At 40.9% G+C, this 27,587-nt stretch overlaps 1 protein-coding gene across 2 annotated transcripts in view; it reads right to left on the minus strand.

Moving 5' to 3' along the window:
* Positions 1–27,267, minus strand: part of CWF19L2 (CWF19 like cell cycle control factor 2) — a 346,427-nt gene extending 319,160 nt beyond the window's left edge. Inside the window, exons 1-5 of one of the 2 annotated variants that reach the window (XM_030200257.1) lie at positions 27,247–27,267; positions 26,407–26,560; positions 9,286–9,396; positions 7,303–7,413; positions 5,123–5,236 (exon numbers count right to left, since the gene is read on the minus strand). In XM_030200257.1, the coding sequence (XP_030056117.1) occupies positions 5,123–5,236; positions 7,303–7,413; positions 9,286–9,396; positions 26,407–26,499 (429 nt within the window). In that variant the 5' untranslated portion in view covers positions 26,500–26,560; positions 27,247–27,267. The other variant, XM_030200256.1, reaches the window with a different exon arrangement.
* Positions 27,268–27,587: the final 320 nt, after the last annotated feature.

The raw sequence follows: 27,587 nt of genomic DNA on the forward strand, positions 1-27,587 counted from the left end.
TTTATAATACTCATAGAAATATAGGGAAACGTAGGCAGAAAAAAAACCAAATGGCCTATCCAGTCTGCCCATCCATGCCATTAACTCTCCCTATCACTCCCTTAGAGATCCTATGTACTTGTCCCAAAGCTCTCTTTTCATCTCCACCACTTCCACGAGGAGACCGTTCCACAAATTCACCTCCCTATCCATGAAGAAGTATTTCCTCAGTTTACTTCTGAGTCTATTCCCTTTCACCTTCATCCTATGCCCCTTGTTCCAGAGCTTCCTTTCAACTGAAAGAGACTGACCTCCTGTGCATTTATGCCACATAGGTATTTAAACGTCTCTACCATATCTCCCCTCTGCCACTTTTCTTCCAAAGTACACATATTGAGATCTTTAAGTCTGTTCTCTTACGCTTTATGACTAAGACCACTGGCCAGTTTAGTAGCCACCCTCTGGACCACCTCCATCCTGTTTATATCTTTTTGAAGGTGTGGTCTCCACAATTGTACATAAGGTATCACCAGAGTCATATACAGGGGCATCATCACCTCCTTTTTCCTACTGGCCATTCCTCTCCCTATGCACCTAAGCATCCTTCTAGCTTTCGCCATCACCTTTTCTACCTGTTTGGCCACCTTAAGATCATCACATATGATCACACCCAAGTCCTGCTCCTCTTTCGTGCACAAACGTTCTTCACCCCCTAAACTGTACCAATCCCTCGGGTTTTTGCAGCCCAAATGCATGATCCTGCATTTTTTAGCATTAAATCAGTGCTGCCAAATTCCAAACCATTCCCCTAGCTTCACTAAGTTCTTTCTCATGTTATCTACACCATCAGGGGTATACACTCTATTGCAGATTTTGGTATCATACGCAAGGAGGCAAACCATACCAACAGCCCTTCAGCAATATTGATTACAAAATATCAAAAAGAACTGACCCAAAAACCGAACCTTGTTGCATACCACTGGTAACATTATTTTCCTCAGAAGAGCTCCATTTACCACTACCCTCTGTCGCCTTCCACTCAACCAGTTCCTAACCCAGCCTGTCACTTTAGGGTCCATAGTGAGGGCACTCAGTATATTTATTAGTCATCTATATGGAACTGTGTCAAAAGATTTGCTAAAATCTAAATACACCACATCTAGTACTCTCCCTCAATCCAACTCTCTGGTCACCTAGTCAAAGAAATTAATCAGATTTGTCTGACATGACCCATGTTTGCCTCGAGTCCTGAATTCCAAAAATGTTTCTATTCTCTGTTTTAAAAACGTTTCCATTAATTTATTTACCACAGAAGTCAGACTTACCAACCTATAGTTCCCAACCTCTTCCTTACTTCCACTTTTGTGGAGAGACCACATCTGCTCTTCTTCACTCCTTCAGGATCATTCCTGAAGCACTGAAAAGGCAGCCAGTGCAGCTGCTAGACCTTCTCTAAGTTCCTTCAGTACCCTCGGATATATGCCATCCGGCCCCATCGCTTTGTCCACCTTTAATTTAACTACCACTTCACGAACCGAATCCTCTGAAAATCGTTCAGGGACTACCACATCTACATTCCTATTTGTGTTTGTCTTCTGCGGTCCTGCTCCCGACCCTTCAGCTATGAAGGCAGAACAGAAAAATTTGATACATAATTCCGCCTTATCTTTATCAGCTTCTACATATTCCTCCCTTTCACCTTGGAGTTTCACAGTGCCACTTTTGCACTTCCTCCTATCACTAGCATATCTAAAAACTGTCTTGCCCCCCATTTTAACGTATTGGCTATTTTTTTTTCTTCCATTTGCACCTTTGCTCTCCTGACTACTCTATCAGTTTCTCTTAGCTTTTCCAGATATTGTCACCTGTTTTCTTCTTTCTGCGATCTCTTGTAGTTTATAAAGGCTAACCTCTTTTTCCTTACATTTTCAGCTACTACTTTTGAGAACCAAAGTTGCCTCCTTTTCCTCTCCCTTTTATTTACTTCCTTACAAAAAGGTTGGTTGCCCTTACAATAGTTCCTTTCCAATTTCTTCCAGACATTCCCAAAGTTAGTTTTTTTGAAGTTTAGAACCTTTTCATTACCAGGACCTGAACTCTGGAGCATGCTGCCAGAGCATCTTAGATTACAGACATCCCTAGAATGTTTTAAAGCTGATTTTAAAACTTTCCTCTTTGAAGATGCCTACTGCTGAGCCTGACCGCTCTTCTTGTGGCAGCTCTTGATGACATAATTAATGAACCTTCTATATATTTCCCTTTCCCCTTGTCCTATCATCAATATTGTAGTTCTCCCTTCTTCCCTTCTCTTGTCTTGCTAATCATTTATCTTATGCAGTTCTTTTCATTACCCTGTAAGCTGTTCAGATGGCTTGTCTAATAGGTAGGGTAGTAAATTATAAATAAATGTGAAACTTGAAACTCTACATAGCAAGGCACAGCACTGCCTCTGCTCTCTGCAAAATTCTAGAAAGACTTGCCTGTCATATTTTTACAAAGAAATTGTAACATACAACAGAATGCTTTTGCTAGCGTTACTAATGCACACTGTCACCATTTATAAGCATTCTACTACTACTACTACTATTAAACATTTCTATAGCGCTACTAGACTTATGCAGCGCTGTACAAATTAACATGAAAAAGACAGTCCCTGCTCAACAGAGCTTACAATCTAAATTGGACAGACGAACAGACAGCTAGGGGTGGCTAGCTAGCATTCTTAGTAACTAGGTCCCATCACATAAAAAGGGACCTGCGGTAAATACATTAATGGTGCTAGCATGTTAGTAACTCTAGCTGTTAGCTTCTGGCAATGTCATTTTTCTTAGGAAAAAAGCATTCAGCATCTATTCTATTAGTCAAGCGAATCAAGTGAACACTCAGATCTGGCTTTTTTCAGTATATGGATGGCAATATGAAAATGCCTTCACCGAAACAGTTCTGAAATACGCTGGTAACAAAGTCAATGTCTGTGTAAACCAGGGGCAATGTCGCTAACCTGCCCGTTCACTCAGTGCATTAAAGCAGAAACCATTACATCTAATTAATCAAGAATGCTCTACAATGCCATCTAACCAATCGAGATAACAGAGAGAGAGACTCCTTAACTTTATGTCTAATATTTATGTTAATCTACCACAAAATTAGACATTTAAGTTATTCTTGGAGGTCCAAAAACAGAAAGTGTATATGAAATTGAATATACAGCTCCAGCAGCAGTAGCAAGGTTGAATCCTTATGCATCATGTACCAAACATTCCACAACATTCAGATCTTAACTCGCTTCACTTGGTCACATACACATTCGTGCTTTATTTTAGGGGATATATGGTGAAATATTAAGGTATTGGTATCAATAACCAAGCCAACAAGTCCAGTACATACTGCTATCCTAGGGCAATTTTTTTAAAATGTATTAACACCGTTTCAGTAATAGCTCAAGGTGAGCTACATTTAGGAACAGTAGTTATTTCCCTGTCCTCAGAGGACTTACAATCTAACCGGGGAAACCTACACAGGTCACCAAAGTTAGGCGCTGGGATGATCCATTCTGAGCACAAATTCTATAAAGGCCATTCCATGTGGAATGACTTTTATAAAATATTAGATTAGATTAATGCGCATTTCACACCTAATCTTGAGCGGAAGCGTTTACACCTGTCAAAGGCTGGTGTAAATGCTCACATCCAACTGACAGGCGTGGAAATGCAGATATTCTATACTGCTATGAATAAATTCTGGAAATGGCCCTGACCCATCCATGCCCCCTTTGGAGTTCTGTCCTATGAAAATTAGGTGCGCATGTTTTAGGATAGGGTGTAGGGCTGGTCCACACAACTCTAAATGACTGACAATTAACTGCTTGTTAACACCAATTATTATCAATTTACCCAATTACTAAATCTGCATGGAAAATTGAAAACCTAACTTTGGGTGACCTATACAGAGTCCCACCCTAAGTGTGTACCTGAGGCAAAGGAAGGTGAAGTGACTTGCCCAAGACCACAAGAACATCAGTGGGATCTGAACCCTTGCTTCCCTGGTTTTCAGCCAGCTGCTCTAGATTAGTGCTATCCAAATTGCAGGTCATGATCCCAAATGGGGTAACAAAATCCACATATGAGTTTGCAACCAGGCCAAAAAAAAAAAAAACACATCATTGGCCTAAGCATCCTGCCCACACTATAGTTAGAAGCGAGTCCAAAACGTCAAAAACACAGAGGCAAATCCCAACAATGAAGCACAAGCCAGAGGTAAATGGGAGCTGGAATCAAACACAGACCCCAGTTGAACGGTAATGGTACTTTTATTTAAACCAGTGTTACCATACTGTGCTGCACTGTGTCTGATTCCAACTCCCATTTACCTCCAGCTCACACTATAGCTAGGCCTAGCAGGATACATGGAAGGTCTGGGGATAACAGCAGCATCACAGCCAAACCCTGTAGGAAGGTCAGGAGCAGTGGCATAGATTAAAGGTAGGCCTCGGGGGTCACATGCTTTATGCAGCCACAGCACTGCTCTCCACAACAGTGGCTAGCCAGGGACTTTGAATAAGAGTTGTGTCTCATGCCACCCTCCCCCCGTTCATACCTTAAAATTACCTCAAGTCTTTGCCCGGGCAGCGCCACTCATAGGATGCCTGCGGCCTGTACCGAGACTCTCTCTGAACTGTGCCATCTTTCCGAAAACAAGAAGTTGCATCAGAAGGGGTAGGACAATTCAGAGAGAAAGCCCTGGTGCAGGCCACAGGCATCCTATGAGTGCCGCTGGCGCTGGCCGGACCAAGACTGGAGGTGATTTTAAGACATGGGGGAGGGAGGAAATTGTAAGAGCTTTGTAGGTCCGGGAAAGGAATGGAGAGATGCAGCAGGAGGCAGAAGGGAAAGACTGACAGGGGTGTGCGTATGCAACACATGCACCTTAAATGGATATGCCACTGCTCCACAGTGCCCTAGATAACGTATCATATGAGATTTACCTATTTACAACAAGAAAGGAAAAATTAAAAGCAAATTCCTCCACCACATTTCCTGGTATCTCGTTCCAGTTCTTAAAAATTATAACATACATTTAATTTCAACTGAAAATATTATTTTAGAAGAGTCCTGGGCTTAGCTCATGTCCAAATAATCCTTACCTTAACATCTGAAGAATCCTCTTTCTCTTCTAACTGCTGCTGCTCTTTAACTTTCCAAGCCTTTCCTGCGTTATGTGTCTCTAAAGTAGACTCAACCCACTCATCTTCCGAATCCTACAGAAATTGCACAAAACATTCAAAGATTGTTTTCCATTTCTCCCTATAGTCACAAAATAGGAAAAGTCTTATTAAATCTGGTCTTCTGAGTGTGATTTTTGTCAACTAGAACAGGACTGTCCTCACCATTAAAATGAATTTTAGCACAGTGATTTCAACTTCTCTCCCAAAATAGAAAGCAATACAATATATTGCATTATGATGCTGAGATAGCCTCATTCACATGAGAAACTAACTTCTTAAAGTTAAGGATGCCAAATTCTGTCCTGGGTTTATAAAAGTGATACTGTCCTAAATGTATAAATACAGTGTCACACAGTTTTTCAGGATGAGAAAGACACAAACTAAGCCAAGCAGTCCTGCTGCTTGGTATATTAAAGTCAGGTCCCTCTTATAGTTATAACTTATAAGAATACCTCACTGGAAGCTACTAGCTTTAGCATGCGCAAAACAGAAGGAAAGGCGTAAGGAAAGAAACATTCACATTTTTAACAATGTTTTTTCTGTTACAAATGTGTTCTGATAGCAGGAGTTTTCATATAAAAGACTTTTCAGATGACAGAATATTTTTAGAATAATGGAACACAGGCCTAGAGAGAGAAACTTTTTCAGCTAATGAGTCTTTGAATTAAAGGTACTCTCCTACGTAAGCAATACCAAAGAAGTAAATATTCAGCCAGCCACCAAATATATAAAGGGATTATTTACTAACAGTTAACACATATTAATGGCATTAACTTGCCTTATTTGTCACAGGGCTTATTTTTATGCAATGGGTCATTAATGGCATTAATGGCATTACTTTGTGTTATTAATAAATGATCCACAAAGTAAAACAAATAATTTATCCAATTAACTTTAAATGTGCTCTCCACAAAGCTGTCTGTCAAATGGAAATGCTGAAAATGCCAACATAACTTTAAACTTGTACATTGCCATTTGCATGGTTACGTTATATATTTATCATTCAATAGATAACTTTTAGCCCCACCCACAATCATGCCCCAGTTTAAAAAATGGATAGCTCTGGTGGTTTAGCAACAAACAACCAAAGTTAGGTGTTTAAATGCTTTGAATAAAATCCACAAAATGATTAATTAGCAACTTAAATAACTAAAATGCTTAACCATTTTACAAGGTTATCATTACACAAGACAATTAGCAAAGCATTCACTCTTAATAAAACCAAAAAAATATTTCATCTATTTCAGATTTCTAAAAACAGTTCTACAAATTGACTGTCTTAGACACAGGCTCCAGGCATTTGTAAATTTATTATCAGCAAGTAGAAAGAAAGGGCCAGATGTTGACTTACATGTAGAACATGCAAGTAAAATATCCCTTAATTATCAATCCAAAATTATTCTATGGGAAAAAGGTGTCATCTCAAATACAAAAAAAAAATCTCTATTATAGAAAATCCATACAAGAAGCATTAAAACATAAAATATGGCAGTCCTCAACAGACAACCTGTTGGTATTTTGTGTACCGTTGTCCAGCATGGTGGCTTGCGTATATGTATGCAGGTTTGCTTTCAGACGATGTGCCTGCTTGCATGCTGGTAAGGCAGATGCTGTGTAGCACATGAATGAGAAACACTTTCAGATTTTATATACTATTAGTACAACACTCTTATCCCTGTACCACATGTGTGCTGGTTGTATGCAGAATGTCATCCCTGATGTGGTTACAACCTTTCCAGTATTTTTTTTATATTGTTTTTCTTTTCCTTTCTGTGGATTTAGCTTTCCAGTGTCATAAACAATTACCACAGATTTACAAGTACAAGTACTTATAGCAAAATCCTCCTAATTCTCTATGTTATTTATTTTCTTTAAGTTTCTTTCTAATGTCCTTACAGTGCAGCTTTTGTCCATATCTGTCATGCTTCCCTTAAGTACTCCAAAAAGAGAATCAAGCAGGGTCTGTGGTAGAGAAGATTCTAGAAAAATATGGGCAGACTATATAGGCCTTTGATGTTTATTTGACACACGTTTCTGTTATTAAAAAAAAACCTGTTTCAATAAAATATGCAGTATCAGACGTTCAAACAATTACATACCGATGAACTATCGCACGATTCTTCATTTTTCTTAAGCTTCATTTTCTTACTTTTTTTCTTCTTTTCCTTCTTAGATTTTTTAAAATTCTTCTTCTTCTTCCCAGAGTGCTCCTATATAAAATAAGTTATTTGTAAACAGGAAAGCTTTGTTAAATTATTAAATTCAAAATTGGCTCTCTGCAACACAATTAATCTTTCCTGCTGTGCTACAAATCACTAGACAGGATGCTCAGTGTAAATTGTAGTTTAAAGATGCAGCTTAAAGATTGTAGTTTAAAGGGTGCCTCTATGTGAACTGCATCAGAACTAGACAGTAGCTCGGAACCTCCAAACTCAGAATCGAGCAGCAAAAACCCAGTAGCCAATGGCCATGGGAAACCTTAACAGCTTGCTTGAGTAATATTCATCCAAAAACCTCTTTATATACACAACACAGCTCCAACGCCTGGATTAGTTACCTCAATATTAAGACCTATATTAACTAATCTCGTTTTGCTCCCTGTTCTCATTACTAAAGAAAATCACGACTGAGTTCTACTAGTACTTGGTTGTATTCACACGTAATACTGAAGTTAATACCCAAAATTCCTTTAGGAAACAACCTAGAATTAGTTACTGAAACCACTTGAAGAAAAACTCTAGAATGGGTGACTCCCATACCTGTGTTTGCTGGGTAAGGAATGGAACGACTGCACCATAGGCAGTGGTTGATCACACAGAGGGAGAGCTCTAGAGGGAGAACTCTTGAGACCAATTAAGGCAGAGAATCTATTGTGGTAATACTTGACACCTCATAAAAATGTGAACACCTGTTTCTTTTAGGGCCCTACATAAGCTGAGACTAAGAATAGTTAAGTGTTACAGAGAACACACAAGGGAAAGGGAGCTTTACTCTGATGGACAGGGAAACTTGCTCTGCTTTAGACTCAGCACCCTACAGGAGAGCTATGTTGGTGTCCTCAACCTTGTCACCCTGAACTGTCAATTTCCAAATGCTACTACTGTAAAATAAATCTGAGGGCTTGTTGTGAAGCTTCTAAGAAATGGAAAAGTCAGTCGCTTTATGACTTAGAGCAATCCCACAGATACAGAGGGGTAATTTTACAGTCATTTTCTTGTATATGGGGCCCCATACACATATAAATGGCCTCTTCTAAAATTCCAACCAGCATAAAACTTACATTTATTTATTCATTCACATGATGACACGTACTTTGCCACTAAGTGTATACAGAGGTGGAATAACGGTAGAGTGCACTTGTATGCACAGACTATAAAATATACTAGTCTATGCATGTACTTGAAAATTATAAGTGCAGATATTTACATATGCTCCCTGACAGGTGTAAACGTACAAGCCTGCATTTATCATTGCAATACACTTAGACTTTTACTTATATAAAAAAACTATCAAATAAATTGAATATTAAAGGCACATTTTCTGCCACTTACACTACCAGGTACCCACTTGTCTATAAAACTAACCAAAAATTGGCAACTGAAAACACACTTACACGAGGCACCCTTAACCAAGATTTGGTACACATCTCTTAAAGGAAAGAAACCTTCCATTTTGCTGAATATTCACTTCTGGTGGAATACAGTCCTGCAGCATCAGAAGTTTGAGCTCGCCATGGCTGCGAAAAGTCGGTTGATAGTATCTAAGAAAACAATTTGGTCTATTTTGGACAACTACCTCCAAACTATTCAGGCCACACCGTAAACCAGTACAAAGGACTTATTTGTTAAACACCTGGATGCTTTCCCCTCCTTTTTTCTCTTCTTTCCTTTCTCTTTTTCGTTTCCCACCTGTTGTGTTTATTGCTTCCTATGTTTTTCCGTCATTGTTTTCCTGTTATTTGTATTCTTGGAAATTAATAAAATATTTGGAAATGGTGGAAAAAAACAAAAAAAGAAACCTTCCATGTGAGAATATCATTCATTACATAAGGAACAGAAACTATCAATTCATTGGACAAGTACCTGATCCAATTGTTCCAGACGTTCATTCACATCCTCCAGCATCCATGTATCTTCACCTCGCAAGCGCTTTTGCTCTCTACTCCTCTGTTCCTTTTCAAAATTGTCCTTTGCCTAGAATGGAAGAATAAACATTCTTGGTGAATCTATAGAAAACCAAAAATATTTTATACATTTTAACGAAGATAAAAATACATCTGCAGTGCAATTTAAAAAAAAAATGTATTTTTGGACATGCAGCCAATAAATAAGTAAAACTGGTGTTTGCTATGTCAGAAATAGATAATTCCTTCTATTTTAACCTAGATTCAACCAGAGTATGCAAATACACTTTGAAAATTCTCTATCATTGTTAATTGCTGCTTTATGTTACTTTTTGTAAGGAATTTACCTTATTTTCTAATGTGAGATGTATTATCACATTATTGTGTGAATCTTTAAAAGATTAATAAAGGTTAAATAACTGAAAATTCTCTATCATACATTGTTTTAGTACATATAAAAGACAATGGGGGATAATAGTATAATATTATTTCTACATGTGGAAAAGAGCTCTTATAAAATTGCATTGTCGTAAGCACACATAAGTAAGCACACCCACAATGAGATACGTATTTATAGGTACACAGGGTGCAGATATTCCTGATAGCACAGAGGCAGTTCTGATGTGCAGGCATATTTTGTAAAATACAAGAGTACATGTGTAAAAGGCAACTCTATAAACTGAGTGCTAACATTTGCATGAGCGTTGTGTGTGTAAAAGTGTATATGCATTTAAATGCAAATATTCTGCCTAAGCGCTGTTCTATTAAAATGTGCCCAACTTGCACAGCGCGTATTTGGAAGGGGAGCACATATGGGGGGCACAGCATGGGTGGGGCACAGCTGAGGTTCCCACTTACACAAGTAACTTGCAGAATACTGTGTTACTCACATCACTGTCACATTTAGGGCGTCATAAATGATAGCAGGGTTGCGACGACTTCTCTATGAGGCAAGACTAAAGAGGCTAGGGCTTTTCAGCTTGGAGAAGAGACAGCTGAGGGGAGACATGATAGAGGTATATAAAATAATGAGTGGAGTGGAACAGGTGGATGTGAAGCGTCTGTTCACGCTTTCCAAAAATACTAGGACTAGGGGGCATGCGATGAAACTACATCTACCCTGTTGATCAGAAGTTTTTCTTAGGAAAACAGATTGCGTGTAAATGATCCAGTAATGCTACCTTCTGGTTACTAGCTGTAAAGTAAGCCCTTTCATTGAAACCAGCACTGTAAGCTCCAGAGAGCCTGTCAACTCGTGGCTCCTGGCTGAGTCTTTATAAAACAGCTCACTTGTGTCCTTCACTGTAACTGAGGGCTCTATAAGGGTAGCAGTTGTTGCTCTGACTGATGAGCCCGTCTCCAAATGTGACATCCAACAGGCTGAAGAAGAAGGCTATTGGGGTAATTTACTAGCGCCACTTTGGCCACCCCTTTAATGTCTGTTCTATTGTTCCATCTTCTTTCATGATCATAAAGGTCAGATACAACAATGTATTGTTCAAATCCAAATAATCTTCACTGTGACCAGCTATGTAAAACTCGAGTGGCGCAGTTTCCGATAAGGCCGATAAAGGTGGGTCTTATGTGACCACCTTTTTGCAAAATGTTTCACAGCCATTTCTAGTTCCACATTCCCTCTGTAGAAAAGTTACATAGACACACTTCCTTCCCGCAGCACATTGCTCCCCTTCTCCTCCATACAGGTACATACCCTTATCCTTTCCTGCTGCATTCTTACCCTTCAGCTCCCCTTCTGCTGCTAAACCTGTTACCCCTGTCACACAGACACCCATTTCTCTCCTCTCCTACTGCTGAACCCCTCCCCCAGTTCACAAGTCCAGCATTCCCCCTCCCCCAACATTTATCTTAACATTTATCTGGCTTATCATAGGGTCTCTGGCAGCGATTCCCACATGCTAACTGCAACTGACACCTATTATGCCAACATGAAATAGGAAAGGGGCAGGGTAGAGAAAGTGATGCTGGGCAACAGACAGGAGTTAAAAATTTTGATCATGATTAAAAAATGTAATCATAGTTTTTAAAAAAAAATAATAAATAAATAAAAATGTATCACATTAATAGTGCAGTAACTGCCCACCCCTAAAAGTAGTATAGTAAGTTTGCTATGTATGCTCCTCTTTATATATTTTGCATTCATCTGGCTCTAGTCACTGCCCTAATACTATGTTTCAATACCTTGTGCTCATCAGGCATGAGCACCTGTGATGAAAAATATTAAGGATTGCTTTTCAGTCTTGCTTTAATTGATAATACATTTTTAAAATCTTCTGTCTTTGATCAAAAGTGACTTTCCTTGTATATCTCAAAGAACAGGCTGGAATGTAAGGCACATCTCAAGAACAACGTATGAGATCAGGCACACTCAAGAACAATGTATAAGATAAAGCACATCTCAAGAACAATGTATGAGATAAGGCACATCTCAAGAACAGATTGGAATGCCTCTGAAGCCAGCTTGTGCAGGAGGGAGGTAGGGTATGCTTGAGGTTCGGGAGATAAGCCACCTGGCCAGTGGTTTGTTTACCTGAACTGAGAGCACATGACTGAAACCTCATGTACATTCCTGGATAAGTTTTAGCTTAATAAAAAAAAAGGGGGCTTTTTGCAGCAGAGCTTTGGAGCTCATTCTGTGGATGGACGCATCGTGCAGAAAAGACTTGTTCCTGGTCATATGGAGACTTCGGGCTTTCACTACAACGGGCCCCCCAGCTGATAAGGGCCTGAAATTCCTGACCAGTGATGTTGTGTATATATGTATATATATATGTTTTATAGCTTTATCTTGGTTTGATCAGTGTGTATATCTCCTAATCTGACTTAGTCAGTGTATATATTTCTTAATCATTGTGATGCAGTAACAATAATGACATACACTCTCCATTTAAAGTACTAATAAAGAATTTCATTTACCCTATACGAATCCAAAAGAATCTGTAGTATTATATTCTGTGAGCAGTCTATGGTGATCAAGTGAGCAGGCTGCAATACAGCACCCCAAGGTTTTTCTCCTGTTTTATGCCTCAAGAGTTTCACTCCATAATATATACCACTCCTTTGGATTTCGGCAACCCAAATGCATCACTCTACACTTTTGAACAGTAAAATTTGGTTGACAAGCACATGACCAAGTTTTCAAACTGTAGCTCGTTTAAATTGTGACGAATGCCCAACCAGAAGTGGCAGTAGTAGAGACAAAAATGTTGATGGAATTCAAAAAGGTACGGTATAAACAGAATGGACCTTTTATAATGCCAAAATGATGTAAATCAAGCATTGGGCACTTCAGCTGAAAAACAGTAAAATAACTTATTTATGACGTTAGTGCTGGGTAAAATAGTGGAAATTATTATAAAGAATAAAATTACGGAACACATAAACAAACATGATTTAATGGGATACAGTCAGTATGGGTTCAGTCAAGGGAAGTCTTGCCTCACCAATTTGCTTCATTTCTTTGACGGCATGAATAAACATGTGAATAAAGGTGAGCCGGTTGACTTGGAGGCATATTTTCAAAGCACTTAGCCTTCCAAAGTTCCATAGAAACCTATGGAACTTTGGAAGGCTAAGTGCTTTGAAAATATGCCTCGTAGTGTATCTAGATTTTCAGAAAGCTTTTGAGAGACTCTTGAAAAAATTAAAGAGTCATCAGATAGAAGGCAATGTTCTAGTGTGGATTAGGAATTGGTTATTAGACAGAAAACAGAGGGTAGGGTTAAATCGTAATTTCTCTCAATGGAGGAGGGTGAATAGTGTAGTGCCGCAGGGATAAGTACTGGGATTGGTGCTATTTAACATATTAATAAATGAAACGGAAATCAGAACGATGAGCGAAGTGATTAAATCTGCAGATAACACAAAACTATTCAAGGTTGTTAAAACACATTCAGACTGTAAAAAAATTGCAGGAAGACCTTGGGAAATTGGAAGACTGGGCATCGAAAAGGCATATAAAATTTAATGTGGACAAATGCAAAGAGATGCACATTGGAAAAAATAATCTGAATCATAGTTACCTAATGCTAGGGTCCACCTTGGGAGTCAGCACCCAAGAAAAAGATCTAGATGTTGTTGTAGGTAATTTGCTGAAATCTTCTGCTCAGTGTGCAGCAGTGGCCAAAAACGTAAACAGGATGATAGGAATTATTAGAAAAATGATGGTAAATAAGACCAAAAATACTATAATGCCTCTGAACTGCTCCATGGTGCAACCTCACCTTGAGTATTGCGTTCAGTTCTGGTCGCCATATCTCAAAAAAAGATATAGCAGAATTAGAAAAATTTAAAAGAAGAACGACCAAAATTGAAAAAGTGGATAAAACTCTTCTCATATAAGGAAAGGCTAAAGAGGTTAGGGCTCTTTAGCTTGGAAAAGAGAAGGATGAGGGGAGATGTGATTGAGGTCTACAGAATCTTGAGTGGCATAGAACAAGAAGTGAATTGATTTTTTACTTGTTCCAAAATAACAAAGACTAGAGGATACTCAAGGAAGTTACATGAAAATACTTTTAAAACAAATAGGAGGAAATATTTTTTCACTCAAAGGATAGTTAAGCTCTGGAACTCTTTGCCGGAGGATGTGGTAACAACAGTTAGCGTATCTGGGTTTAAAAAAAGATTTGGACAAGTTCCTGGAGGAAAAGGCCATAGTCTGCTACAGAGACAGATTACTACTACTACTACTATTTAGCATTTCTATAGCGCTACAAGGCGTACACAGCGCTGCACAAACAGATGTGGGGAGCTACTGCTTGCCCTGGGATTGGTAACAACTATTTGGGTTTCTCCCAGGTACTTGTGACTTGCCTCGACCACTGTTGGAATACTGGGCTAGATGGACCATTGATTTGACCCAGTATGGCTATTCTTATGTGATTCCAGGAAGCACAGGGGAGGGTAAGAAGGATAACCTGCACAGGGGGTCAGTTACAACCCTAACCACCTTACTGGGCAGACTAAATGGGCCAAAAGTAATGACCAAAGCAAAATATTGAAATTTAGAGAAAAAAAATAAACGATTACTAGAATGCAAAAACTAAACCATCCTTCTGAAAAGTGTGTACCTGAACACTTGATAATCAACTATAACAGTGCCAAGAAACTAAAGTTCACTACCACATGATGTCTTCTCTTTTGAAAACATCCGACGTATCAATATCAGAGCTCTTCAAGGAGGAATTGTGTGTAAGGATCTGGGTTCTTTTCCTGACTCAGGTCTTCTGCATCCAAAATAGGGGATACAGGTGGAGAACAGGGAGCCACTGTGCAAGGACAACATCTAATGGCCAAATTTAGAGTCCATGACTGCAGAAGTCCGAAGGAGCGTCAGTGCATAGTTGACAGTCACTGTAATGATTAAATTAAGTCAGTTGAGATGGGGGTACAAAAGAGAAAATTTCAGGGTGTCTGCAAAAGATGTCTTATGGCACCAGATCCAGTTCTAACTGAGCTAGAAGTCCAGAAAGGCAAGAGGAAACTGCCAGAATCTCCCATCCCTGCTCAAAAACGAACACTGGGAAAAATGGTAATTATCCACTTCAACACATCCCTGTCATGTTATTTTGGGTATGATTTCTTTTTAATCTTGTTATTTTGAACCATATTTATATGATGTATGCCACATGGAGCATGTGGATGATTAAGGCAATTTGGACACTGACATTTAAAATTAATAATAAATATTTAACAGCCTAGTCTTATTCATATAGATTTAAATCTCCTGCAACATATATCACCATTAAGCTATGAAACCAAGCTTATCAATAATGTATAAAACATTTGTCTGCAGAAAAACAGTTGATATTATTCAAACACTGTTAGGCTGTTTTATTTCAAACACTCATAAGTTAAAAAGACAATCCAAGAGGAAATTCCAGCCTTTGTGGGAATGGGACTTGATATACCGCCTTTCTGAGGTTTTTGCAACTACATTCAAAGCGGTTTACAAATATTCAGGTACTTATTTTGTACCAGGGGCAATGGAGGGTTAAGTGACTTGCCCAGAGTCACAAGGAGCTGCAATGGGAATCAAACTCAGTTCCCCAGAATCAAAGTCCACTGCACTAACCACTAGGCTACTCCTCCACACCCAGTCTATTCAAGGATCTGAAAACAAGGCTAATACATCAAGTACAAACTGCAGTAGTGGGTGGCTAACCTCCTGAACCTTCTCCACCTTCTTCCAAAAGCTGGATGACAGCAAGCCACCTGCTGATCCCACTCCCATACACATTCTCATTCCAGTTGATTTGATCACTACTGGAATAGAAGGGGGTGGGGAGGGAAGGAGCTCATGTGCTAAGACTTTCTCTCCACAGAAACAAAAAAGGAGAGAAATAGAGCCAGGCTTGCAGTACCTTTGAAAACAGCTCTGTTACTGTAGTACATCAGAACCACTAAATAAATTGTGTGAACCCCTTCATTCCAAACCATTTGAACCTTTTTCAAAGACACATTTCGTCCTGCCCTGGAAATCAAAGCTAGTAATTTCTGAAAACATCAGACAGAGTAACATTAGAGATCAGAACCTCCCCATACTAAACTAGTAAAAAGTAAATAAATTAGGTTTCCAGGGCTTTTGGATGTAACAGATTGCTGCATTTATGTACTCCTGTTTTAGAGGTTGACATAAATTATCCTAATAACCCACACATCTTTTCTTTACTAAGGTGTATGCTCAGTACTCTTGCCTAATATTAGCCCTTCTTTACAATATATATATATATATATATATATATATATATATATATATATTGTGAAATGCCTTATTATAAACATACCCTGGCTTAGAAGTAAGGTTCATTACTGTCATGGAATGCAGAAAAATAACCCATTTGGAGACATTGGCTGCCTCAATTTGGTGCATACATGCCTAGTGCATAAGCATGTGCTTACTTGTTGACAAGGGGAATTGGGACTTGATATACCGCCTTTCTGAGGTTTTTGCAACTACATTCAAAGCGGTTTACATATATTCAGGTACTTATTTTGTATCTGGGGCAATGGAGGGTTAAGTGACTTGCCCAGAGTCACAAGGAGCTGCAGTGGGAATCAAACCCAGTTCCCCAGGATCAAAGTCCACTGCACTAACCACTAGGCTACTCCACCAAGTACATATCCAGTGGCTGCAAACAGATAAACGCTTCACAGAAAAGCCAACTCTGCATGGCTAAGTAGACACACCTGTCCTATCATGTGGAGCTTAGCTTTCCTGGATCCTAATTTATAATATATGTAACTTTGTTGGACACCTTTCATTGCCTAGTTTGGCTTAACAGTAAGCAACTACGCACCTGCTCTAGCCAGCTCTGCTCCTAAATACAGGTACTTGCTATGCACTCTGATCGCTTCAGCCAACCCCACCTTTTTAAAAGCCAATTTGCTTGTGTCTAGGCATGTTTTTCTTGTCTTCTGAAGACAGTTTGGACCCCTGGATTAGGAAGGTCTCACCTCTGCTGCCTTGCACTACTGTAACCCCTGAGCCAGATGTCCACAGTACAGCCTTTCTACAGTGATGATGGAGTCATGTGAATAGCTGAGGAACATTATTGCCTTAGAGTCTGGGTTTTGAAGTTCTTATTTTGATCTAGCAGCATGATACCTCACCTAATGCAACAACAAACAACAGCAGCAGCAAAACAAACCTTCCATAGAAAGGCAATAAAACAATCAAAGGATTGGAAGACACCAACCTCAGGTGCCAAGACAGCCAATGGACCAGTTTATTCTTCAAAATCAATATGTAGAGGTCACTGAACTGATGTACATCTAGTCAGCGCACTCTGCATATTAATTTTGAAGAATAAAATGGTCCATTGGCTCACATTAAAATGCAGTATCCAGTACCAGGGTACACTGCCTAATGCCAGGGTACTAGGTGCACCCAGGAAAAAAAAAAGTTTATACAAATGATTCAGCCCTCAGGATAACAGGCACCATGATTGCTTCAACTGTCTATCTCCCTAACATTCCAGACAAGCAGGTGCTCCTTCAGGCTGGAGTTCTTTTAGGCCTCTTTCTAATTTCCTGGTTAGAAATGTCTTCTAATAAGCTGAAGAAGCTTAGTGGTAATAACGGTGACTAAAGCTTCAGGATAAAATACAACAAGTAAACTGGAACTTTACTGTGGCCAAGCCCAAATGTGTTTCTCATATCAAACATAACAACCCAATTGATCTCTGGCTTCCATTTCGTCTCCATCACCTCCACTGGGAAGCCATTTCATACATCCACCACCCTAAGGACTGGTCTTTACTGAATGTTTCACTTTCTCTTAATTTAGTTTTGATATTCTTGATGACACACATACAAGGTCTCCGAGGAACATTAGCAAAGGTTGGCAACCATCTCATGCCTCACAGTATTTATTAGGATTTGTTTACCACCTTTTTGAAGAAAACCACCCAAGGTGATAGGCCTACTAAATGCCATATGTTAAGATTTATGTTGTTAAACAAAAAGGAGAACTCAAAACAGTGCAATTTAGGACTTATGCTGTCTTTCTAAAACAGGGGTGGGCAACCATTGCCCTTGAGGCCCACAACCCAGTCAGATTTTCATGAGATCCATCAGCATACAATGGAAGCAGTATACATGTCAATATAATGCATATTCATTCTGAAAAATCTTGAAAACCCAAATGGGTTGTGGCCTTTGTGATCCATGGCTGCCTACCCCTACTCTTAAAATCCAACATTTTGTATTCATACCTTAGAAATTTTATGAGCAAGAAAGGGATTCTGCCTCAAATAACTACATCATAATTCTAAAAACAAGAAATACTAGTAATGATATAGTTTTTAACACAGAGCAAATGTACAAACCAGCAAAACATCTCCTTTCCAATATAGACTCTTTAGGCAACCAAAACTACAGAAATCAGCTGCTCTTCCTAACTTATAAAAATGTGGCAGGTATATGAATCATAAAATGATAAGATATACCAAAAAATGAAAGCAATTTCTCGCACTATTGGTGTTATATATACTTTTTAGTACTGCACAGCAAGCAGCTGGAGTCATTCTGGTGAAGGCAGAATATTCATCCTAGAATGATTTGCAGAAATGAATGGGATCACACTAATACATCACAGGAGTCTGAAAATTTGAGAGGAGATGGAAAAAGTAATGGTGACAGTCTACATATACAAGCGGACTTAATAGCAGTTCTATAAATGTCATGCAGCCCATAAAATTTGATTTAGAAACTGCATATTCCAATTTTAAAAATATTATTTGAAAATGGAAGTTTCTATCAATTAAATCAATTTGAGATTAAATGGCAAATGGGAGAGTAGAAAGTGCCCTGAAACAGATATATTAGACTTTAGAAAATGAACATGTAAAAAAAATGAAACAAAAAAAGCTTACTGAGAAGAAAGCCTGCGCTGTTCCAAATAGTCACTTCCCTCCATTGCCCCATATAAGCCGCATTGAGCCTGCCATGAGTGGGAAAGCGCGGGGTACAAATGTAACAAAATAAACTAAGAACTTGACGAGCTTAGTCAGATGTTGCGCGAGTTCATTAGCAGTTATGTCAAAAGGAAACCTCTCCTCTCTCTACTAATCTTTTTTTTTTCTTTATAAAATTTTTCAATTTTACAAGATAGACTTATAAATGGAAATACAGCAGTAAAATTGTCATAGGTTACTATTACCATGAAACAATTCAACATGATCTCAAACTAATAAGTATTTCAGTATACCTAACAAATATTAACTATGAAGCATAGTCTACTTTCTTAGACCACAACAGTCAGAAAGGGGGAGAGGAGATGAATCAATTAAGGAGATAAAACAAGAAACTCAAAAAGTAAATAGCCTGGCTCATATTCCCCCATCAAATTTCCATATCCTTAATATCTTCTACACATTTACTTGGATAGCTTTTTAGCATCTATAAACTTTTTTAGCTGGTCTGGTTCAAAAAAAAATATATTTATTCCCTAAATACTTGATACAGCATTTGCAGGGATAAGCCAGCAAATAGGTGGCACCCATAGTTTTAACCTCTTCTCTGTAAGATAGAAACGCTCTCCTACGATCCTGAGTAGTTTTTATCACGTCTGGAAAAATCCAGATTTTTTGACCATGAAAAAGTTTAGTAGCATTCTTGAAGTAAAGTCATAATAATGCATTTAGATCTTGCTCGAAAACAAACGATATCAGTAAAGTCCTTCGACAAGTTATCTCTGAAATAGATTCTTCCAGAAATGCTGATAAGTCTTGCAAATTTATCTCTGGACTTTGATTATTATCACATGGATTCACTTTGGAGATTTTATCTGGCAGATAATAAGCTCTGTTAATAGGTGGTATTGCTGATTGAGGGTAAGCCAGAACTTCCATTAAATATTTTTTAAGGAAATCCACTGGGGTAACTCCAATTTGAAAAGGAAAGTTCAGTAACCTCAAATTTAATCTTCTATTATAGTTCTCTAAATGTTCCAATTTTAAAGAAGTTTTCATTTTATCTTTTATCAAAGCATCCGTAACAGATTTTAACGAAGTTATTTCGGTTTTTTGAGCAAATTGTTCAGTCTTAACAGTTTCTAAGGTTAATGTTAAAGAGTCAAGCTTATTTACCAGCAATGCTGTATCTTGAGAAGTTTTTGTGACCGTAGTTGTTAGTTGTTGAATTGCTGCCCAAATAGAGTGTAGAGTCACCGCTTGGGGAGCCTGAGGCTCTATGATCGAACCATCTGCGTCCTGGGGAAGAGTTCTGCCGTCTGAGGCCCTTTGGTTACCGACTTCCGGTCCCATCGAGTCCTTGTCACTCATCCGAAGGGCTGCAGGGCAAAGCGGCGGATTAAGTTCTGGCGGGGATAGCGATGTCTCCGACCCTAGTGGAAACGCCGCTCCTTCTGCAGATCCAACAGCGGGTTTCCTCATGCCAGTATCCACAGGGGTGCTCGTGGCAAACTGTAGGAGCGTTCGCTGGCTCAGAGGGAGTGATTGGGCCGACGGTAAGACACCCTTCACTGCACCTTTTCACTTTGTATGCGGCATATTGGAAAAAGGTAATATTGAACAAAGCTCAGCGTTGGCTTCCACAGAGCCTCCAGCCCAAACCGCCATCTTGACTCCTCCCCAAGGCGAGAGTTCTGGGTGCTTCCTTATTTTTTTTCATCCTACTAATCTTAACCAACGACAACCCGCATGGTTAAAAAGTGAGGTGAAGGAAGCTACTACAGCTACAAGAAAATTCTTCAGAAAATGGAAGAACGATCTGACTGAAAATAATACGAAACGTCATAAAGAATGGCAAATCAAACGCAAAGCACTGATAAGGAAGGCAGAGAGACTTTGAAAAAATGATTGAGTTGGAGGAAAAAAAAACACATACTAAAAAGTTTTTTAGTTATATTAAAAGCAAGAAGCCAGCAAAAGAATCAGTTGGATCACTAGATAACTGAGGGGTAAAAGGAGCACTCAGGGATTTAAGCCATAACAGAGATTAAATGAATTCTTTACTTTGGTCTTCACAGAGGAAGATTTGGGAGAGATATAGGTGCCAGAAAAGGTATTCAAAGCTGATGAGTCAGAGAAACTGAATGAAATCACAGACCTGGAAGATGTAATGGAGCAATTTGACAAATTGAGGAGTAGCAAATCCCATGGACCGGATGGTATTCATCCTAGGAACTTGCGGAATTGTTAGTAATATGTAATTTATGTTTAAAATCAAGCATGCTACTGAAAGATTGAAGGGTGACCAATGTAACACCGATTTTTAAAAAAGGTTCCAGAGGTGATCTGGAATATTATAGACCTGTAAGCCTGATGTCGGTGCCGGGCAAAATGGTAACGACTATTATAAAAGAACAATTACTGAGCATATTCAAAAGCATGGATTAATGAAACAAAGCCAACATGGATTCAGTGAAGGGAAATATTGCCTCACCAATCTATTACATTCCTTTGAAGGGGTGAACAAATGTGGATAAAGGTGAGCCGGTCAATATTGTGTATCTGGATTTTCAAAAAGCATTTGCCAAAATACCTCATGAAAGACTCCAGAGGAAACTGGAGAGTCATGGGATAGGAGATAGTGGTCTCTTGTGGATTAAAAACTGGTTAAAAGATAGAAAACAGAGAGTAGGGTTAAATGGTCAGTATTCTCAATGGTGAAGGGTTGATAGTGGGGTTCCACAGGGGTCTGTGCTGGGACCACTGCTTTTTAACCTGTTCCCAAGATGTGCCACGGACAGGAGCAGACTAACTTTAAGCAACCGAAGACCCAGAGCCCCATTTCTCCCTGTTTGACTCTCCTAACACAATGCACACCCCACCCCCATCTACGTATTGAAGGAAGTTCAAGAAGGTTCCCCAGAAGCGGCAATAATTCACCACCGCTGCTTGCAGCCTGCTTGGCGACTCTTCTGCCATGGTTCACCCCCGCGTAAACAGGAAGTTTTGTCAAAAGGGGGCAGGTGTCACGTCTTTCAAGACTGGAACTAGGTTTGTGAGCCCTTGGGCCACTGCCGAGGAGCAGCAGGCAAAACCACCTCACACCAGAGGCAAGGCAGAACTCTGACAAACAGTGAGACTTCACCTACCCATGGCCACCTTTCACCAAGAGTTGAGCCCCTGGCTGCAAGTGGCTGGCAGGACTTACTGGGCAAGGCAGGACTGGATACTCACTAGGCTGAACCAGGACTGAGGGTCAGAGGGGAAAGGAACATACTGGGACAGCAGGGCAAGGAAGGGAAAGCTAAAGGGCAAGACTGAAAGCTGCAAGCAGCCACTAAAACACTGACAAACAAGACACAGAACTAAAAGCTGCAGAGCAGCCACTAGGCCACAAACAGACAAAGACTAAACACAAAACTAAAACCCAGAGACAAGACTAGCAAACAAACAATAACCTAATCTAACTACCCACAGACTAAAACAGACAAGAATCAAGGCAAGGAACTAGACTGAGCAGAAGTGCAAACAGCACCCCAACAAACCTCAGGGCCTTAGGCGATGCAAAGGCAAAGCAGAAAGATCTCAGAATGCCTAATAAGCCCAGCAGCAGCTGAGGCTCAGCTGCAGCAATCACCAGGCAATTACGGGAGCTGTGCAGGTTCGAACAAAAGGAGCAAATCTGGCAGTCTGGAAGAACTGGACCGGATCAGGCTGAAATCTGGAATGGGTGACAACAACCAGCCAGTTCAATGCAACCACCAGGTCCGGCCACCAGGCGGCGAGATGACTGAGAGCCTGAAACATGGGCAGAATTGTAACAGAAGGTTGCAGCAGTAGAGAGGTTCCAAGCAAGCTGCAAGCAGCGGCGGTGAATTACTGCTGCTTCTGGGAACCCTCCTTGAAGATGCGGTTTGCAGTGTAAGGTAGACCGCGGGGGGAGAGAGAGGAAGAGAGGTTGATGGGGAGCAGGGATTGGAGAGAGTGATTGAAAAAATTTACGGAAAGAAACAAAACACATAAAGTCCACACTTACTGTTCACTAATGCATCATACATTCACCTCTGAACTCCCATTCCCGTATTATCACATCACTCATACCTTTACTCACAGAAAGATATATACCATACGCCTTCATGCCTTTTTATCGCCCTCTAAGCTCCCATTGTTTCCTTCCAAAGTTGCAATGCCTATGTTCCATTATTACATTCCTTAACGACACCTCAATTGTTTCGCTTAACCCTGCACAATGTAATCCATAACTATCTGTAACAAATTGTATTTCCAACATTCAACTCATATTGTAAGAAGCCACACTGAACCCGCAAAAGGGTGGGAAAATGTGGGATACAAATGCAATAAATAAATGAAAGAGTTGGGGGGGGGGGGTAAGGCACTGACATTACGTATTGAAATTCTCATGTTCAACTCATCTACCGGAAGTAGAAGTATCACAGCTGGGAAGACTGGGAAGCTAATTAAAAAAAAAAAAACCCTAATCACAAAATCCATTTTTGTTATGGCCAATTCACGTAGCTTGCAAGTACCATCACTTTAGAATAAATATAAACTGTATCAAACTAAGTTCACACAGGATACAGTTTCATTTAATGAATGCAAAATGTATTGTACTGAAAAGTCTGAGCAAATTCCTCTGTCTCTAATCTGACATTTGGAGAAGTATAAAAAAAATTATACACAGCACATTTCAATTGGTCAGAACACGAGTATCCCCCAAACCAGCCCAAACATTATATCTACAGCATGACAACAAAAAAGTTGCAAGGGCAAACACCTACAGGTATACCAACATTCACACCAGGGGCGTAGCCAGCCTTCCGTGGGAGAGGGGTCCAGAGCCCGGGGGGAGGGGGCACATTTTAGCCCTCCCCCCGGCGCCGCCCCCCCACCGCCGACATTGCCGCCCCCCCCTCCCGCCGCCGCTGCAGCCTACCTTTACTTTTGCTGGCGGGGGATCCCACTCCCCGCCAGCCGACGTCTTCTTCTTAGTCGCTTCCCGCTCTTCAATTTGTTTGCTGACGTCCTGCACATACAATTACGTGCAGGACGTCAGCAAACAAATTGAAGAGCAGGAAGGACTGAGAAGACGTCGGCTGGCGGGGAGTGGGATCCCCCGCCAGCAAAAGTAAAGGTAGGCGGCGGCGGGGGCGGGTTCGCCGGGAGGGGGGTCCTGGGGTGAATCTGCTGGGGCCCCGGCCCCCTCAGGCCCCACGTAGCTACGCCACTGATTCACACAGCTCAGGAATTTGTAAAACATGACAGTAAACATGCCTAAGTGTGAGCTCATAGGCGGTCGATGGCCCAACTGTTTGGGGAGACTAAAGGGGGTGGGGTTAGGGGTGGAGCTTACATCCATAATTGTCTGACAACACACAGAAAAAAAAGTAAAAATAAAAGTCACAATTAATACCTTTTATTAAATTTAGATATTAGATATGTATCATATGTCAAAGAATAAAGTGGTTGCATTAACCACAATCGTTCAACTGCAAAATACTATGCACAACTTTATGCAAACACACTCAGAACCTTACTGTACCATAAATATTACACTGGGCAGACCCTAATACACCAATATGCCTTCCATATGGAAAATGCAGACCGTCAACAATATGAAACAAGGGATCATAATATCACAATTTTCATGTACAGCCACAAAACACCCTTTTAGGGTGGATAGTGTTCACAATGAGCTCCTTTTATTAACGACCATATGTTGATCCTTCAAGAGGTAGTGTGTCATGATTTAGGCTCTACACCCTTTCTGATGTTTTGGTGCCACCTCAGTAAGGCCAACACACAATCTCTCCACTGCAAAACACTATACACAAACTAGTGCAAAAACACACTCATAACCTTACCAAACCATAACAGCACTAATTCCAAGGACAGGACAAGCTACAACCTTATGCGTGGAAAGGCAGCACTGTAATTACACCGGGCTCTAAAACACCAGTACACAACCTAGTGAAAAAACAAAACAAAAAGGGCTGCAAATACTACACACTAGCAGAATACTGCACCTTGATCACACATGACAAACATGACACAACAGATATGAAGGCAAAATACTGAACTGGAAAGTTACCTCAAGAAGTCAGACTCAGCATGCAGCAATACTAGAAAAATTGAAACTTACATGCGAAATATCACAGATGCACATTTCCAAAAGCTGACATATTCCAATTAATAAATTCTGAATAAAATACTTTTTTCTACCTTTGTTGTCTGATCATTTAAAGGTGTATTTTCAAGGCATTTAGAATTACAAAGTTCCATAGTAACCTATGGAACTGTGTTGTAAGTCTAAGTGCTGTGAAAATGAGCCCCCTAGTTTTTTTATTCACTTTGGTCCCAGTGTCTTCTGTTTTATGTAGTGTCTTCTTTCCATTTGATATTTTTTCTCTCACCATGTCCACCATCCCCCTGTGTCCTTATGCGTCCTGTCTACCATCTGCAGCCCTGTCCCTATTCTTTCTCCAGTTTCAGCATCTGCCCTCGAAGTGTTCCGATCCAGCCCTTAAGTTCAGCAATTTCCCTTCCATCCATATCCAGCATTTCTCCTCACTCCCCTCCCCTCCATCCACGTGCATCTACTTCCTCTTCTTCCCTACCCTTCATCCATGTCCAGCGTTTCTTCCCTCTCCCTTCCACTCCATCCGTGTGCATCTCCTTCGTCTTTCCTTCCCTCCATCCTTGTCCAACATTTCTCCTCTCTTCCCTGCCCTCCACTCCATCAATGTCCAGCATTTCACCTCCCTTCCCTTCATCCATGTGCATCTCTTTCCTGACTTCCCTTCCCTCCCCTCCATCCATGTGCAGCAACTCTCCATTCTCCCATGCCCTCTCCTCCATCCACCCATATCCAGCAAATTTGCTCTCTCCCCTGCCCCCATTCATCCACCCATGTCCAGCAATTCTCCTCGCTCCCCCTGCCCTCCCCTCCATGTCCAGTGATCTCTTCTCTCCCCTTCCCTCCCCCTTCCCTCCCCTCCATGTCCAGCAATCTCTTCTCTCCCCCCCTGCCCTCCCATCCACGTCCAGTTATTTTCCCTGCCTTCCCTCAGCTCCCCGACAGCCCTCCTCTCCATTCCTCTTCCCCCCCCCCCCCCCCCGTGAACGTTTAACCATTTTATTTTCAATGGCAGTGACGGCAGTGAAGAAGAAAGCACTGCGGACTCGCCTCCAGCTTCTCCTTTCCCTCAAACATTGTCCCGCCTTCTGCGATGATGTATTTCCTGTTTCCGCGAGGGCGGGATACTGTGTGAGGGAAGGGAGAAGCTGGAGGCAAGCCCCCAGTGCTGTCTTCTTCACTGCCATTGCAGCCACTGAAAATAAAAGGGTTAAAAGCGTGCGGGGGGCAGGAAGGAACGGAGAGCCATTATAGGTTGACGAAATGAGGAACCGGCGCCACGAGTGGGGGGGGGGGGGGGTGTGGAGAGGAAGATACAAACAATTTTGGTTTTCGAGGAGGAGGCAGCCAGCGGAAGGTCACAGCTGGGCTGGGGAAGCTTAGCCTCCCCAAACCTCTTATACGGGGCACCTATGTGTGAGCTGCTGCTTCAGTGACCTCAGCTCTCCATCTCCCTAGTACCAGAAATAAAAACGTAAAGATAGAAAATAATAACCTTATTCAGAATTTCTTCTCTTGCTTGTCTTTTGAGCAATTTCTTTTCTTCTATGCTTTTCTCACTTTCAAAGCTGCCTCCATATGATGCCATGTTTTGACAATGCGAAACCTGAGATGTTAAATTCCCCAATCTGTTATCCAACACGGCCAACCTAAAATGGAAAGAAAAATCTTTATCAATACAAGTCTGTTGTGGGGGGGGGGGGGGTACAGTTACAAATGGTCAAATCAGGAACGAAAAAAATTTCAGCTGCTTAAAATTTCACTTCTTTTTTTTTTAATAATATTTTTATTGTCAAGAGTAACACTCAAACATCTAAACATCCAAAATTCCTGTTCGCCTTCACACTGCGAGGGTGCAGGCAGCAAATACAATACAATCACATTGCATATGAGTCCACACAGAAGTGAACAGCTAAATGCTGTAACTGAAAAACCCCTTGGTTGATGGGATAAGCTTTCATTACACAAGTCATTTGGACTGCACCTCAGCAGCAGAAGCTGCATCATTGGCGAGTACCACTAATTGTCAAGGCCCCTAGTCACTGAATAGCCAGGGACTTAGCCAAACTTCAGAGATACCAGGTCACATGCATTAGACTGCCTTCACACTCAGACACCGAGGACCAGTCCCATCCACCATGCTCTACAATCCCTACCACTTTCCCATGTCCAGCATATCTCTTTCTCCCCCACCTCGTCCACTATCCGGCACCTGTGCCTCACTCTGAAACTCTCCCACCCCCATGTCCTACCTTCCAACTCTTTCAGTTCGGCAGGCACCCCACACTTCCCCTAAACCGGTCTATCCAGCCACCTTCTTTGACGTAACACTTACTTTCCCAATTCCCATCCCTCGCTCACGTCCCACCCACCCCCTCTGATGCCACTTCCTGTTTCCGGCAGGGAGGGCGGGACGAGAAGAGAGACGTTACGTCGAGTGTGTGGCGCCGTGGCGGGACGTTGGTGGAGAGAAGAAAGTCTGAGGGGTTGTATTGTATGGTCGGGTCGGCTAGAAAGATAAGTTGGGAAAGTAGGAAGCGGGGGTGGGAGAGTCTCAGAACGAAGTGTGAGTGCTGGACCAGAGCTGGGGGTATCTCGAGAGATTGCTAAATTTTGCTTCGCCAGCTGGAATCCGAAACTACGATTGGGAAAACGTATTGGGGGGGGGGGGGTGGT

Source organism: Microcaecilia unicolor, chromosome 4 (assembly GCF_901765095.1).
Source record: "Microcaecilia unicolor chromosome 4, aMicUni1.1, whole genome shotgun sequence".
In the NCBI taxonomy this organism is placed as follows: domain Eukaryota; kingdom Metazoa; phylum Chordata; class Amphibia; order Gymnophiona; family Siphonopidae; genus Microcaecilia; species Microcaecilia unicolor.